Source organism: Rhizophagus irregularis, chromosome 15, assembly GCF_026210795.1.
Source record: "Rhizophagus irregularis chromosome 15, complete sequence".
NCBI classification, from domain to species: Eukaryota; Fungi; Glomeromycota; class Glomeromycetes; order Glomerales; family Glomeraceae; genus Rhizophagus; species Rhizophagus irregularis.
In genome coordinates, this window is record NC_089443.1 from 4,072,708 (window position 1) to 4,088,258 (window position 15,551).

Sequence of the window (15,551 nt, forward strand, 5' to 3'; positions counted from 1 at the left end):
ATGGATTATTATTTTATAATCTTTTACAGCATATCATTGGGCAGAATTATGGCACTCACTTATTGGCTTATTGAAATTCATACTTTCAAACATAGAACACTTTCAACAAGATCGAGCTTCAGTAAATGAAGTTTTACTTTCTGCAATAAATATTATTAATTTAAGTATTACACATGGTGACACTTTCTTTCCAGATCCAATTAGTTATGATAACTTTTTTTATGAAATCGTGAGAGCAAAAGAAACATTTGAAGGATTAAGCCGTATAGGTAATAATTTATTATAGGAATTTTTTTGTATAGTTTACTTTAATGGTTTTTTATATGTTAATATTATATCGTTTTATTCATGATTTTTTAGTTAATAAGACTAAGCCAGGGAGTCCAACCAAATCTGCATTTCAGAAGCCTGCATCACCATCATCACAATTTGATGTTTTATCAAATATTAATACCATATGTACACATTTCCATTTAAAAATTGAAACTTGGAAATTAAATAATAGAGCGAGAACAATAACTCCTGAACAGGTTAGTGTAATTTACGTAAAATTTTATACTTTAGGAAATTAATGCTAATAGGACTTTATTTTATTATATGCGTATAATAATGAAGGTTTACTGTAAGTAAATTATGAATTTTTATTTATATTATTATTTAATATATTATAAAGTTATTTACATTAATCATTTTTTTTTGAAAAATAGCAATCATAAGTTCGAATTATGATACTTTAGAACTCATCACGCCAGAAAAACTTGATCATTACACCCCCTATAGTGAAATACGACATCATGGTCCTTTATTAAGACAAGTATTAAGGGTGATCGTTGAAGATTTCAAAAAAAGGGAAATTTGTTAAAATTAATAAAAATTGAGTAATATTTAAGATTAATGAAGTTGAATAGATTTAAGATTTACCAACATCAAAAAAAAAAATTATTATTTTTTTAGAACCATAACTAATATTACTTTTCATGTAAGTATCAAAGAAATGGCGATAAGAAAATACGATTAAAAATAATGGAAAAAAAAAAATCTCAGAAAAATAGCGAACGATAGAAAACACTATAATAAATTAATAAAATTACTTTAAATTACGTGATAACTGTCACGACTCTAATATACGTATATACTGTATGTTAATGAATATAATGAATAAAAGTTTATATAGTTTAATTTATATCGAGTTTATTAAAACTTCACGAACCATTTTAAAAAGTAAAATTTGATTCTCGTCAAATAAATAGACGACTCGAACTTCTCAGTTCATATTTTAATATGATTCATTTTCGTTTACTGGAGAACCCTTCACATAAATGATTGATTTTTATATACTTAATTAATTACTTTTTCAAATCTAGGAAAGTTCAAATTAAGAAAATTTTGTTTCGACTTTAAAAAAAACATACCATTGGTCTTTATGATTCTATTAACATTGTAATGAAATATTTTATATTCAAAAAATGAAATCATTTTTAAGATTTTTCTTGTAGGTTCTTGTGAGATAAATAGTCAAAATCAAGTTCCTGAAATCGTTTTTTTTAATGGAAAAATAGAAAATTAAATGAATTATATAAATATGGAATTATTTGTCCTATATTTTTATAAAAATGAATTTATGGTGTCTTTGAAATCAATGATGGAATATATATAGTAAAAAAAAGATCACGCTTAGAATGATATTAAATATATTCATTTGATTATCGAATCGGTTGCTTTCTTAAAGAGTAAATTCATTAGTTATTATAATTTGAGTTTAATATATATGGAAAAAGTGACTAATAATAAAAAATCCTGAGTGCAGTACGTATGCGAAATTTGAAATATAAAGATGATTGTAATAATATTGCACGTAGGTATAAATTAACGGATTGATCATTTGATCTATAATTACCTATGTAGTGATGCGAGTGAGAGTAAGGATTTAAAATGATTTAATCAACAAAAATAAAAGCAGTTGGATGGGAGCGACTAAAATCCTAATATTATTATAGCGTAGCTTTTTTGATCAGCCATTACTATTGGCGAAAATATAGCTTTGAAATGGGAAACAATAGAATTGATTGATTGATTGATCTATTGCACAATATAAGTTGTTAGTGTCATGATGAAGTAATTAACTAAAATCTCAGAAAAATGAATCTTTTAAAGTATGTATCTTTTCTCTTCTGAAATAAAAAAAAAACCATAGGAGATGAGAAAGTATAGCATTCAAAATCATTGGATCAATATAAAAAAGATTTCAAATAAACATTTATAGTCAACTACATACTATATTTTCGTTCTTACCATAACCTCACTAATGCTACTATAGTACTATTAAAAAAAATTAGTTGATTAAAGTGATTTATTATCCTCACTGAAAGCAGCGACTTTATTAAGAAATTTCGATTTACGCGTACATACTAGCATCCCATCAGAGAGCAATTAAAGTAATTACAGTAATATCCATTTTGAAATTTATCAAAATCCATCGATCAAAATGTGTTTATTACTCAAGTGTTGGAGAGTCAGTAGGTCTTTTATGACAAGCATTTAAAAATGTAATTCTTTTATGACAAACAGCTATAATGAGACTTAATTTATAAATGTAATTCTTTATGACAAGCAGTTATAATGAAGACTTAATTTAATTAATTTAAAAATGCAATTCTTTTATTTATGACAAGTAGTTATAATGAGATTTAATTTAATTAATTCTTTTATGATAAGTAGTTATAATGAGACAATTTATTTAATTTAAAAATATAATTGAAAATATTTACAGAAAAATCTTTTTTGATTTTTTTTCCCCTAATTTAAATTTTATGTCTATGATGAATATAAAAAAAAGGGTGAACTGATTTGAAATCTTTTCGTCAATTACATCTTTTTTTTATATATTGATACAGACAGGATTGAAGAATTAATGTTTTTTTGGGGATTTTTTTTTTTAAAAAAAAAAAGAATCAATAAAATTTGTAATATATGAATAGCATAATAGTAGTTATAATTTATTATAATTTTGCATATATTTCATATATTTCAAAAAAAAAAAAAAAATTCTTGAGTAATTTAAAATGAGTAATCTAAATAATAATACCATATTTACAAAAAAAAAAAAAAATTTATATAAAATATTATATAAAAAATATTTTTGTTATAAGAAACAATCATATTAAATGTTAGTTTAAAAATATAATTAATATGAATCAAGAATGTTTAATGCTATAGTATGAATTGAATAATGTTATAAACTGAATAATGTTATGAATTGAACATTACTTTGTCAGTATACAACTATACAACTTATACAACATATACAACATAATGAACATACTGATACAACATAATGAACATATACAACATAATGAACATATACAACATAATGAACATAATGAACATATAAAACACTATACAACGCATACAAACATACAAACATACGACATGTATTACACATCAAAATCTTTCATGACTTAATTTTAACGTAGTACGACTAAATACGTATACAACAATTTTTAATCATATTAATCATCTGAACATTTGATCTAACTGCTAATATTTTAAATATTTTAAATATTTTTGGCCAAAGTTTACAAAAGTTTTATGAATAAATAATTTTTTTTTTTCGGCCAGAATTAAGATAATCTAGATAAAACTTTAGTTATCTTATTTATCTTATTTATCTTTTATCTTTTTTTTTTTAATATTGTTCCAAATTTATTAACAATATTACCCAAAATGTTGTTCACAATAATTGAAGTTTCGCGTATAATCGTATAATTGTATAATCGTATAATGTTCACAAATAAAAAAAGGAAATTAAAATTTCGGTCTTCTTTTTTTCATTCTTTTTTTCCCAAAAAAATTCTTATTCAAAAAAAAAAAAAAATCCATTCAAATCCTATTCATATCCTATTCAAAAAAAAAAGAAAATCTTACTCAAAAAAAAATCCTATTTAAAACTGGTAAACAAAACAATACCTTCGACCAAAAAAAAAAATGGAGAAAAAAAAAAAAAAAATCCTTGTTCTAATATCAACCAGATCAACCATTCTTTTAAAACCGGTTAACAAAAAGTTAAATGAAAAACGAATCGGGTAACAACAAAAGAACCTGATTTTCTTATTTCTTTTTTTTTTTACAAGTACGAGAATGGTTAATAAAATATGCGTGGCTTATATTATTAATATGTATTATAAAAGGATAAATCATTTGATTATTTTGTATAAACTACCATAATAGAAGGAACCCATTTAGTAAACACTATTAAGCCAATATGTTTACATGAATATTTCCTAAAATTTACTCACAAAAAGAAATGAAATCTTTTTGTATCCCTTAAGTAGGTAAATTTTGATATAATATAACCTCCGAAAAAAAAAAAACCAATCGGATGGATGATCATTTAGTTTGACATAATAAATAAATAAATAAATAAAAAAAGATATAAAACTATAAAAATTTTCTTAGTTTAGATTATAAACTGAAACCGAAAAGCTCGGCCCTGTGTAACTGCCTACCTTTTTTTTTTTAAGGATGAAACGAGGGGGTAAATGTTTTTAGCTAATCGGGGTAATTATTTAAAACATCTTTGTAGGATCAACAGACATAACATATCTATAACCTAAGACATGTATAGAAAATGAATTGAGAAAAGAAAATTGGTTAAATCCATGTTTCCAAATATGGTATCAAAAAAATATAAAGTGTAAGAGAGAAAAAAAGAAAAAAAAAAGGTTTTGTTGTTACAGATCATACCGAGATAATCAGGAAAATTTGAGGATAATCTTTCACAAGCGTAAATCAGGTTCGTTTTAATTGGTCATTTGATATTAAAGTGGCTTTTTTTCTTTTAAACTATTTGTTAATCATTATTATATAACGCATAACTCCAAACTTACCAAAGCTTAAACAAATTTATACTCAAAACTTACCTCACGTTTTTTAAAACTTTTCTGTTAACGTAAACTTTATACCTCACTTTATACCTCAAAATACCTCATAAATAGAGTTTAATTACTTTTACTTTTAGGTTTTATTAAAAAGTTTACACGATACAATTGATTTAATTGATTAGACTCGCCCAATTTCCCAAATTACTCTAAAAGCACTAACCAATATCGGTAATATCATATAAACATGATAAGTATGTGAGAATTATTCGGTCAATTGCGAACAATGACAATGACCACAAAAAAAAAATTTTTTTTTTCTATCGCTGCAGAAATTGTTAATGATTTTTTACTTTGAAAAAAATTAATTAATATAAAATGTATGGTTAGTAGAAAGAATTTTTTTCTTCAATAAAATGAACATTTATAGTTTAGCGTACTTAACGTATGTTCCATACTGATCAGGATTGTTTGAAACAAAAAGAAAATTCTTAAATTAAAAATAGAACTTTTTAAATAAACAATTCGAAAAGGAAAGATGATTATAGGCTTTGTTTGTTTTTATTTTTAATTTTTTTTTTCGTTATTTAGCAGGGGAAAAAAAAAATTCGTCATGAATATAATAAAATACTTTTAGATTGTTTTATTAATTTCAGCCAAATCATTTTACAAATTCTTATATAATTAAATACAATATACTTATTGTTCATATTTCATATATGGTGTAATTTAAAAGAGAAAGTTATTAGTTATGTTTGTTATACATAATTTAAATCATTGAAGTCACTTGATTTTATGTGGCGTTCTTTAAATGTAATAAAATGTATTTGGTAGAATCATTATAAAGTTAGGAATAGGTAATAGGTTAATGATAGATATTAGCGTATGTATGGATAATGGATTTTTATAAGTAATTAATTAATATTTTAATCAGTTTCTTTAAAAAGTAATTTGATAGTAAATTAATAAATAAAAATTAATTAATCTTAATTAAAATATATATATTATGTTTCGAAAAATACATTATTAAAGGGTAGATATGTGGTTAACTAAAAAAATCGATAAACAATTAATTATTTAAAATTTGATTGGATACATAATTAAAGATTTTAATATTTGTTATGCATGGGATCCTCAAGAAATCTGAGAAATCTTTAATTATCATACTTTTTTTTCTTTATACCCAAAAATATATATTATAATAATAATAAAATGTAAGATTTGTGATATTATTAAAGTTTAAAAAATTATTTTTTATAATAAAATATTAATAATCAATACATCAATGAAAAAATATGCTACATTTCTAACATTATCTCCAAAGTAAATTTTGTTTATGTATACACAACAAAAAAAGTATATGGTACAGGGTAATAACATTGCATAAATTAGACATAATAATTACACAAAAAACACAAAAAAAAAAAAATAAAAATTCTTTTATTTTACATATAAAGTTTTATCTGTTACTCACACGGGTTGAAACTCTTTCGGATAAGGATTACACTAATTACTACTTTAGGTACAAAACATTTTTTTTTAAAAAAAAAAAGCTGCGGATGACTGTTAAACTTTTTTTCCGTTCAATTTTATCCTGTATGATCATCGTATAACAAAAATCAAGAGAGTACAAGTAAAAAAAAAAAAAAAAAAAAAAAGAGCACACATTCCAACACAGCCTTCACCTCGATTTGAATTTTCCTTATATTTAAAATTATTTTAAGTTATTTTTTACAGGTAATCGCGAGATTTATCGAAATTAAAACTGGAGATATCCGAAAAAAATCAAAAATCAAAAAAAAATCAAAAAAATCATTACCTTAATTAAATATAATTAAAAATAAGTATTCATTGTACATTGTACAAAAAAAAAATATTTATAATAACTTTTTCTTTGTTTAAAATATTTAAAATAACGCTAAACAAGAAGTTTTAATAGAAAGGTGACACAAACAATACTTTTTTAATCATTTTTTACCGTTGATCGAAAATAATAATCGAAAATAAAAAAAAATCATAGAAAATCGACCCCTTTAAAAGGAAACAATAATTGTATTCATATTTCATACTCGTATATTTTTATATCGTATTTTTAGAAATTCTAAAATAATAATTAACTCTGCGTATAATTAATTGTAATACATCAAATTCCGATAAAAACGACGATAATAATAACTCCGAAATTATCCCGATTTACATACTTTTACAGTAATGATATGAACGAATATTTTTGTTTACGCGGATCTTGATAAGCGAAAAAAAAAATTATAATATATAAAATAATGTAAGAAAAAGTATGAATTCACAAAACGAATATCTTTTAACACATGTACAAAATTAAAGTTGATGTCATAAATTCATATTAAACGGAAGTATCTTTATTCCGGAATTATTGAGATTAGGGTAAATTTGGTCAAAGTTGGACAAAAAATTAGGCAAAAATTAGTTAAAGTTTAAAAATAAAATTAGGATAATACTGTATTTTCATCACATCCATCACATTCATCAGATCAATCCTTACTTTATTTAGAAGTTCATAACAATTCTACAATGAAATGATGTACTCTGCTTTTTTCCCCGCCAAAAAAAAAATATATAATTTTAAAAAACTTGTTTAATTTCTTGATTTTTCAAAAAATAACCTATTTTTATCTATTAAAACACATTAAACACATTGGAATAACGTCGCCATAAGATTAGGTTAATACCAATTTGGGTTGGTTTATTGTTAGCATTGTATTGTTTTAATAATAAAATGATAATAAAATGTAATAGTAATTGTAATAGTAATTGTAATAGTAATAAAATGTAATAATATGAATAGTAATAATAAAAAAACGTAATCCTGTTTTAGGAAGTTGTCATCCAAAAATTTGGGTATTCTGACTTTCAAGAGTTTCAGAATTTCAAAAAAAATTACTTTTTACGTCATCAACAAACATTTAATAATCAAAAACCTGTTTATTTTGTTTATAACGAAATTTTTTTTATTGGTTGTAGAGATTTGAATGTACATAAAATTCGCGGACATCCCCATTTAATCATATCAATAATATCAATAATACCATTTTAATAACAGATAGCATTTTAATTATATTTTTTGTTTTGGATAGCATGATAGCATGATAGCATGAATATTGAATAGCATGAATTGAGAAAAGTAATAAAAAGTATAAAAAGTAAATTATTATTATTATTATTATAATAATGTACATTATGTATGTATGTATGTATGTATGTATGCTATGTACGTTTTGAACGAAACAGTCGAAACACAATAAAGAATAAATATAAAAAGAGGAAATAATTTTAATAAAATCAAATTAGCCAAGTAAGCCAACTTTCCAAAAAATAAAAAAAGATGACAAATTTTTATTTCCAAAGTCGAGTAACAAAGAAAACAGTAATTCTCGTGAAATATATATATAATATATAAATATATAATAAATATATATACATTTTTATTTATTTTTTGTGTAAATATTTATAACTTTTTTATTTTTTACCCAATTTTAAAAAAAAAAATTTGAAACATGTTCAAAGTTTTCCATTAAAACATGAATAAATGTCGTGATAATGTCGTGATAATGTATTATTTATTTTAATGCATTTTTATTGTTAAACGAAAATAAATGAATGCAACGGAAAAATTATCATCATACTAATTAATGTCATGTATTCAAAAAACTTAACCTAGTAACTTTTATTGAATCATACATTGTTTCCTTCTCAAGTTTACACCATTAATTAATGCATTGTCATACAAATTAGGAAATTTATTCAATTTAATAAGATTAAGCGAATGTATTATGAAAGGGGTTAAAATTTTTAATTACTGTGTAATCTGTTTACTAAATATTAAAAAAACTCCTTACATTTTTTATTGTACAAATATTACAAATATTATAATAAAATTTTTCTTTTACATTTTTATTCGATAACAAAATTTTGGACTCTTTTTTAAATTTTGGATTCCGGTTTAATGTAAAAAAAAAAAAAAAAAAAAATAAATACAGTACATACATACATATATAAATATATATATAAATATAAATATTATTATGTTATTATACATAATATTTTTTTTAACCATATTTTACAATTATTTCAAACAAAATAAAATCATATATATATAATAACCGAAAAAAAAAATAAAAAATAAAAAAAACTGAAAAAAAAAAAATATATATTTTTTTTAGGGCAAAGTCGGGAAAGTCGGAAAAACCGGTAAACTCCGATGAAACTAGACTGATTTTTTCAGTTCCTTTTCATTATTTAATAATTTGAGTTTTAAATATCCGAAAATTATATAAAATTACTATATTGGAAAGACAATTAAATAATGTAAAGGAGTAAAGAGGCTTATTTTTAACACATGATAACGATCCTAATGTTACATTATTACATACCATAAAAAAATAAATTGGCAACATATCAAATATTATCAATATTAAATATTATAACAACAAAAATGCATTGAACATCATCATTGTTTTTCAAATAAATACATCAAAAAATTACCTACAATTTAGGGAGTGAATACCTAAAAATTACCAAATTTAACGTATTCCCCTTCCCCTGGGAACTGGGATTATCACGATGACGTACATTATACGATATAAAAGATTATCAAAAGTAAGCTTGCGTGTAAGGTAAGATGCATTACGCATGTCATACATTTTATTTTTACACACTGTGCTTACTTTTCGTACAGAACAGTAACAGTTACTTTTTAGCATGGCAAAAAAGTTATTTATTGTCATTTTCCTTTTTAGCATAAAACTTACAGGCTATTTAAGTTTTTTTAACGTATAAATCTAACTATAAAAGGAAAATGGGAGGTAGGATACATGATATATCCGAAATCTTTTGATATCTTTAGAACGGTAAAAATAATTTTTATTTAATAAAGTAAAGTAAATAGGTATCATAAAAGTACATAACAATCATTGATATTGTAAATAAATATTTTGATTATGATATGATGTGAATGGTAACATTTCCCTTTTAATACTGCGGTTAATTCATTTACCTTTAAAGTTGTACGTATGTGTAATCTAATCTGTAATTGGTGTAAAAAAATCTAAATTTAGAAAATAAATAATATAATAAATAAATATATATATATATATATATATATAGGTTATTTGTTATTAATAATAATATTTTATATTATAAATTATAATAAATATTATTAGTTAGTTTTTGATGTACTAATATGACATCAATACATCAATTTTCAAGATTCGTACTAATACTTGTTAATATTAGTAACTTTTTGGATTGGAAGATCTTTTTTTTTTTATTCATAAAAAAAAATTCATACATTTACGTTTATTTTGAACTAATCAAGTAAAACTTTTATAGTCATTATAACATTTGTTATATTTATTAAAATCTATTTTTATTATTTTCATGTAATAATTATAATCGGGGAGATTTCCAATAAATGATAAACTCATTATATAATTATTAAATTTTAAAGTTTTACAAATATCCATATTAGTATTAGTATTCAATAACTAAGATTCAATTAATACCGAGTAAAAAAAAAAAAATTTTTTTTTTTATTTGAACATTTTTACATTTTACATTTACATTTTACATTTTTACATTTTACATTTTCTCTCAGTCAATTTATTCATACCCGTGCGTAATATATATATAAGTATATTGAGTATAAATAGTATAAATAGTTTGTTTATATATAAATACATGTATATTTTTTGATATAACTTCCCAAACTAAGAATAGTTCTTTTTGTTTGAATAAAAAAAAAATAATTGTAGTTATTATCTAAGTTTTTTTTTTTTATTTATTTATTTATTTATTTATCTTTATTATATAATTTAAACGAAATATTTTTTTTATATTCATATATATATATTTTTTTTTTTACTTATTTCCGGTTTCTGTTAACACCATTTTTTTTTTTTCTTTCTTTCTCGTTATTTTAGAAAACAAAAATATATCATACATAACATACATAATATTCTTTTTTTATAAGTTCCATTATAAAAAATTTATGTTTTATTTAAAAACGATAATTTATTTTTTTTTAAAGTAAAAAAAAAAAAAAAATCTATTCCAAAATTTTTCCGTACTTTCTTCTTCCCGTATTTCCTTTCAATTTTTTTTTTTTTTTTACCCAAAAAAAAAATCCCAAAATTAAAAAAAGAAATTATTATGATATTTTAACCGGTTCCAAAAAAAAAAAAAAAAAAATCCTTTTCATGTATTAATAATAATAATAAGATTCAATCAAAAAAAAAAAAAAACAAAAAAAAAATCGAATTTTTTTTTTTTTTAAAAAACCGTAAAGAAAAAATTTTATAATCTTTAATAATATAATAATAAAAAAAAAATTAGGAAAAAAAAAAAGAAAATTATGAACATAAAACTACATTTTTTATTCATCTTACTCTTCATATCGTGTTTTATACCAAAACTAATATTATCATTAAATACAAACATAATATCAATAACTGATACGACCTCATTAAACGAAAGAGTGATTCAATCAAAGATTTATTCGGATAATACTATATTATTAAGATTGATCAATGTAACGACAACTGGATGTTCGGAGAATCAGGTTTTTTTAAGAATAATTAATCCGGATGGAACATTCAATAATAATGTAGTGATTAGAGATGATAGAATACTTAATGATAATTTTTGTATACCATCAACAAATCATTTTGTTGAAGGTGGTATACCTTTAGATGGTATAAGAATTTATGCTTTACAACAAAAATTAATTTTATTAACATATTTTTGTAAATTAGAACAAGGATCAAATGTTGCGGGATTATGTGGAATGATAATTAATTGGAATAATACTATTCAAGATCAATTCGATTTTGAACATTCTTGTACAGATTCTTCTATTGTAATACAAAATATTATTAATAATAATGGTGATGGAGAATTTTTATTGGCGTGTTATTTAAATGATTTTAATCAAGGATTAATAATAAATTGGTCTAGATATACTGTTGATAGTAAAAATGGAACAATAAATATAAAAGATCATGGTACAATAAATAATATAAATACTTCTTCACAAAATTTTAGAAATTTATTTCCAACTGAAGATGGAGGTTACGGTATTTTAACTTATAATTCTGATAAATTAGCCATATTCCTTTATTTAATACCTCCTTTACCTCCATTATTTCATTCTTCTTCTTCTTCTTCTTTCACTAAAATTAGAGGTCCTTTTCAATTATATAAACCAACTCAAAGTTTTACTACTTTAAATATTTTAAATATTCTTAAATGTGGAATCTCTTTTGTGGAATTTGGTTATAATTGTTTAATTTATCTTAATGATTTTAATATCCTTGTTAATATTGATTTCTTAGATTCTGGAAGTATTATATCCACTAATGAATTTATAATATTTAATCCTACTTCTCTTCCTACTGTTAATATTATTAATGTTGATTCTTTATATTATGGTGGTTATATAATATTAATTCAAAATCCTGATAATAATAATAATGTTTTGGGTTTAATTTATAGTAATAATGGTGTTTTATTTACTGATCCTGGTGGTAATAATTGGCAAATGCCTATTACAACTAATGATGGTATTAGTTTATCTTATACTGGTAATTTGGGTGTATTTACTGATAATATTATTTGGTCTATAGCTAATACTATACAAGGTTTAAAATTAATTACGAATGATTTATTATCAAATTATTCTTCTATTATTAATGGTAATTCAAAAAATAATTTATTGATCTTTGGAAATTCTTTTATTGATTCTGTTAATCCTATAATTGGTAGTATGATTAATACTACTCCTGGTCCTATTAATATATCAATCACTTTTTCAAATTTAATTGAATTATCAAATGGTAATATTAGTATTTGGCAAACTTCTAATAGTGGTGATCATAATCAAGATATTTTAAGACAATCTTTTTCTGGTGATCAATTACAATACGTTAGTATAGATAATGAAAATAGAACTGTTACTATATCAGTATTTGAATCTACTTTTAATATGCCTGGTCAACAATATTATGTTAAAGTTGATAATGGTTTCGTAAAAGATTTACGTACTGGTCAAGATTTACTTGGTATAAGAGAAAATCGTTGGAATTTTAATACAAGTAAGTAAACCGCAGTAAAAAAAATTTTTTTTTTTTCGTTCGTTGTGTGGCGTAGTAATTTCTTTTAATTTTTTTTTTAATTTATTGTGTTAGGTATAACCACTCAAGATATAAGTACAGGATCTTCTAGTTCTATAGTTCGATTAACACCTGAAGGAACAAAATATTTTAATTCTTTATCAAATTCAAAAAAGGAACAATTTTCAAAAGAAATGAGTGAAGAATTATCAAAAATTATACCAGTAGATCCAATAAGATTATCTACTTCGAAACATTTTCAATTTGATCCAAATACTGAATCAGATCAATTATTATTTCGTATGGATGTTAAAGGTCCAAATAATGAATTAATAGGTGTTGATAGTAGTATAAATAGTGAAAGGATTGCAAGAGATTTAAATATATTAATTAGAAATAAAGATTTTACAGGTATTAGTAAAGGTGATTGTTCTAGTATGTTGGATAGTACATTTGGTGGTATATCAACTCGTAAGTATTAAAAAAGATTATTTATTTTTAACGTGAAAAGATTTATTAACACGCGTTTAAAATTTTTTTATATAGCTGATTTATGGGATAGATATCGATTTATATTAATAGGAGTGGGTGTTGGTTTGGCTATATTAATTTTATTATTCTACTTGGCGAATAAATCCGAAAAAGTACGTTAAAATTTTTATTATTTTTTATAACAATATTTATTAGGATTATATTCTAATAATTTATATTTTAATTTTTTTTTAGGGACGTAATTACGTTGTATTTATGTTTACAATAATATTGGTTGATTTTGGATTAGATATAGCATTTATAATAGTACATGGTCATGATTTAAAAGGATTATATCCCGCAACGTACGTTGATTTCGTAATTCAAAATTATCAAAAAAGTGTTACAAGTAATTAACATTAACCAAAATTTTTATTTTTTCTCTTTTCTTAATTTAGTGTCGTAATATTATCATTCCCAATACTGATAAATTTAATAGCTACCTTTATGATTGTAACCAGAGAATTAAAAGAAATCAAACCACCAGAAAATAATAATAATAATAGAACAGTTCAAGGATCACCACCAGAGAAAGATAAGAATTTTGAATTTAGAGAATGGTGGAAAAATCATGCAAAAACTGCATTATTTTTTGTTTTATTTTCAAGTATTGATATTGAAGGATTAAATATATTAAGTTCGGGATATTCTGGTTATAAACGTTTTGATGCTCCTATATCAGATGAATCTGCTAAAATAATTTTAATCATTAATGGTGTTGTTAAATTTCTTGAAGATATTCCTCAATTTATAATATATGTAAGTATTGATATATTTGATATATTTGATATATGAATAATTAATTTATTCAAGATTTATGAATAATTTATTCAATTTATGAAATAATTTATTCAAAATTTTTGATAATTTATTCAAGATTTTTTTTAAAAAATTCTAATTATTCTAATTATTCTAATTATTCTAATTCTTCATCATAGGTTATATATCTTGTTTATACCGTAATACCAGCGATAATACCAATAATAGCCATATCAACTTGTAGTGTTGTGATAGTTTTAAAATCAACAGCTATATTGGGTTATGGAATATTTTGTCCACCTCCAAGATCATATTATAGGGTACAAAAGATTAAAAAGGATAAAGAGTTGGAAGATTTATCAAAAAATGGAAAATATGAACCACGTCCACAACATCCAACACCGCCACCTTCACCTTTTATTACAAGTAAACGACCTACTTCCGTTAACGGTTCTTTATCACATGATGTTATTAAAAAAACAATGTTTGGAAGAGATGATATTGATATTGAATTTCAAGAAATTCCCATTAAACATCCTATTGTTATAGAACCTGAAGGTGGAAGGCCTGAAGCAACAACTAGATTATCAGAAATTGGTATTGTCGGATCTATTGGTGAATATCCTATAATAAGTGATAATTCAGGACAAAATCAAGAAGAGATGGAAGTAATAGATTCTGGCGTAGCCGGTGGTGAAGGTTCTTCAAGTGGTTATCAAACAAGGATGTTTGAACAATTTGGTATAGATATACCATCACAGCAACAGCAACAGCAACAGCAACAGCAACAGCAACAACAACAACAACAACAACAAGAACCTCCTTCTCCTCAATCTACTTCTTCAATAAGGAGTATTGTTAGTGGTGCTGTTAGAAGTATTAGTGGTAGTATTGGTCGTGGTAGTAGAAGAAAAGGTAGCCAGGGAAGCAAAAAGGGTAAAGGAAGAGACGATGATGATCAAGAAAGAAAGGATGATAGTTAAAAATAAACGAACTTTTTAGTAGAGTACATAGTTTAATTTATTTAGATTTTTAGTTTAATATATAAAGATATGCATACAAGTATACATCACTTTTATAAAAAAAAAACACAAAATCATCCTTTTTTTTTTAAGTTTATATGGGTTTTAATAATATGTTTTAGTTATATAGTAATTATGGTTTTATGGTATATACAGTATATATATATATATATTTACACAAAAAAAAAATCTACTCTTTTTTTTTTCTTTTCTTTTAA

At 22.9% G+C, this 15,551-nt stretch overlaps 2 protein-coding genes across 2 annotated transcripts; both read left to right on the forward strand.

Annotated features, from left to right (window-relative positions):
• Nucleotides 1–48: 48 nt before the first annotated feature.
• OCT59_007625 (uncharacterized protein) lies at nt 49–862 on the forward strand (the record flags this gene model as incomplete). Its single annotated transcript, XM_066149980.1, has 5 exons — nt 49–121; nt 195–269; nt 361–530; nt 616–622; nt 708–862. 5 exons carry the CDS (start codon nt 49–51, stop codon nt 860–862), a joined length of 480 nt encoding a protein of 159 aa, XP_065998811.1.
• A 10,403-nt stretch (nt 863–11,265) lies between these two features.
• Nucleotides 11,266–15,294, forward strand: OCT59_007626 (uncharacterized protein; the record flags this gene model as incomplete). The annotated part of the gene is made up of 6 exons (XM_025322509.2): nt 11,266–13,003; nt 13,097–13,492; nt 13,568–13,665; nt 13,748–13,857; nt 13,951–14,311; nt 14,491–15,294. 6 exons carry the CDS (start codon nt 11,266–11,268, stop codon nt 15,292–15,294), a joined length of 3,507 nt encoding a protein of 1,168 aa, XP_025166086.2.
• Between the last annotated feature and the right edge of the window lie 257 nt (nt 15,295–15,551).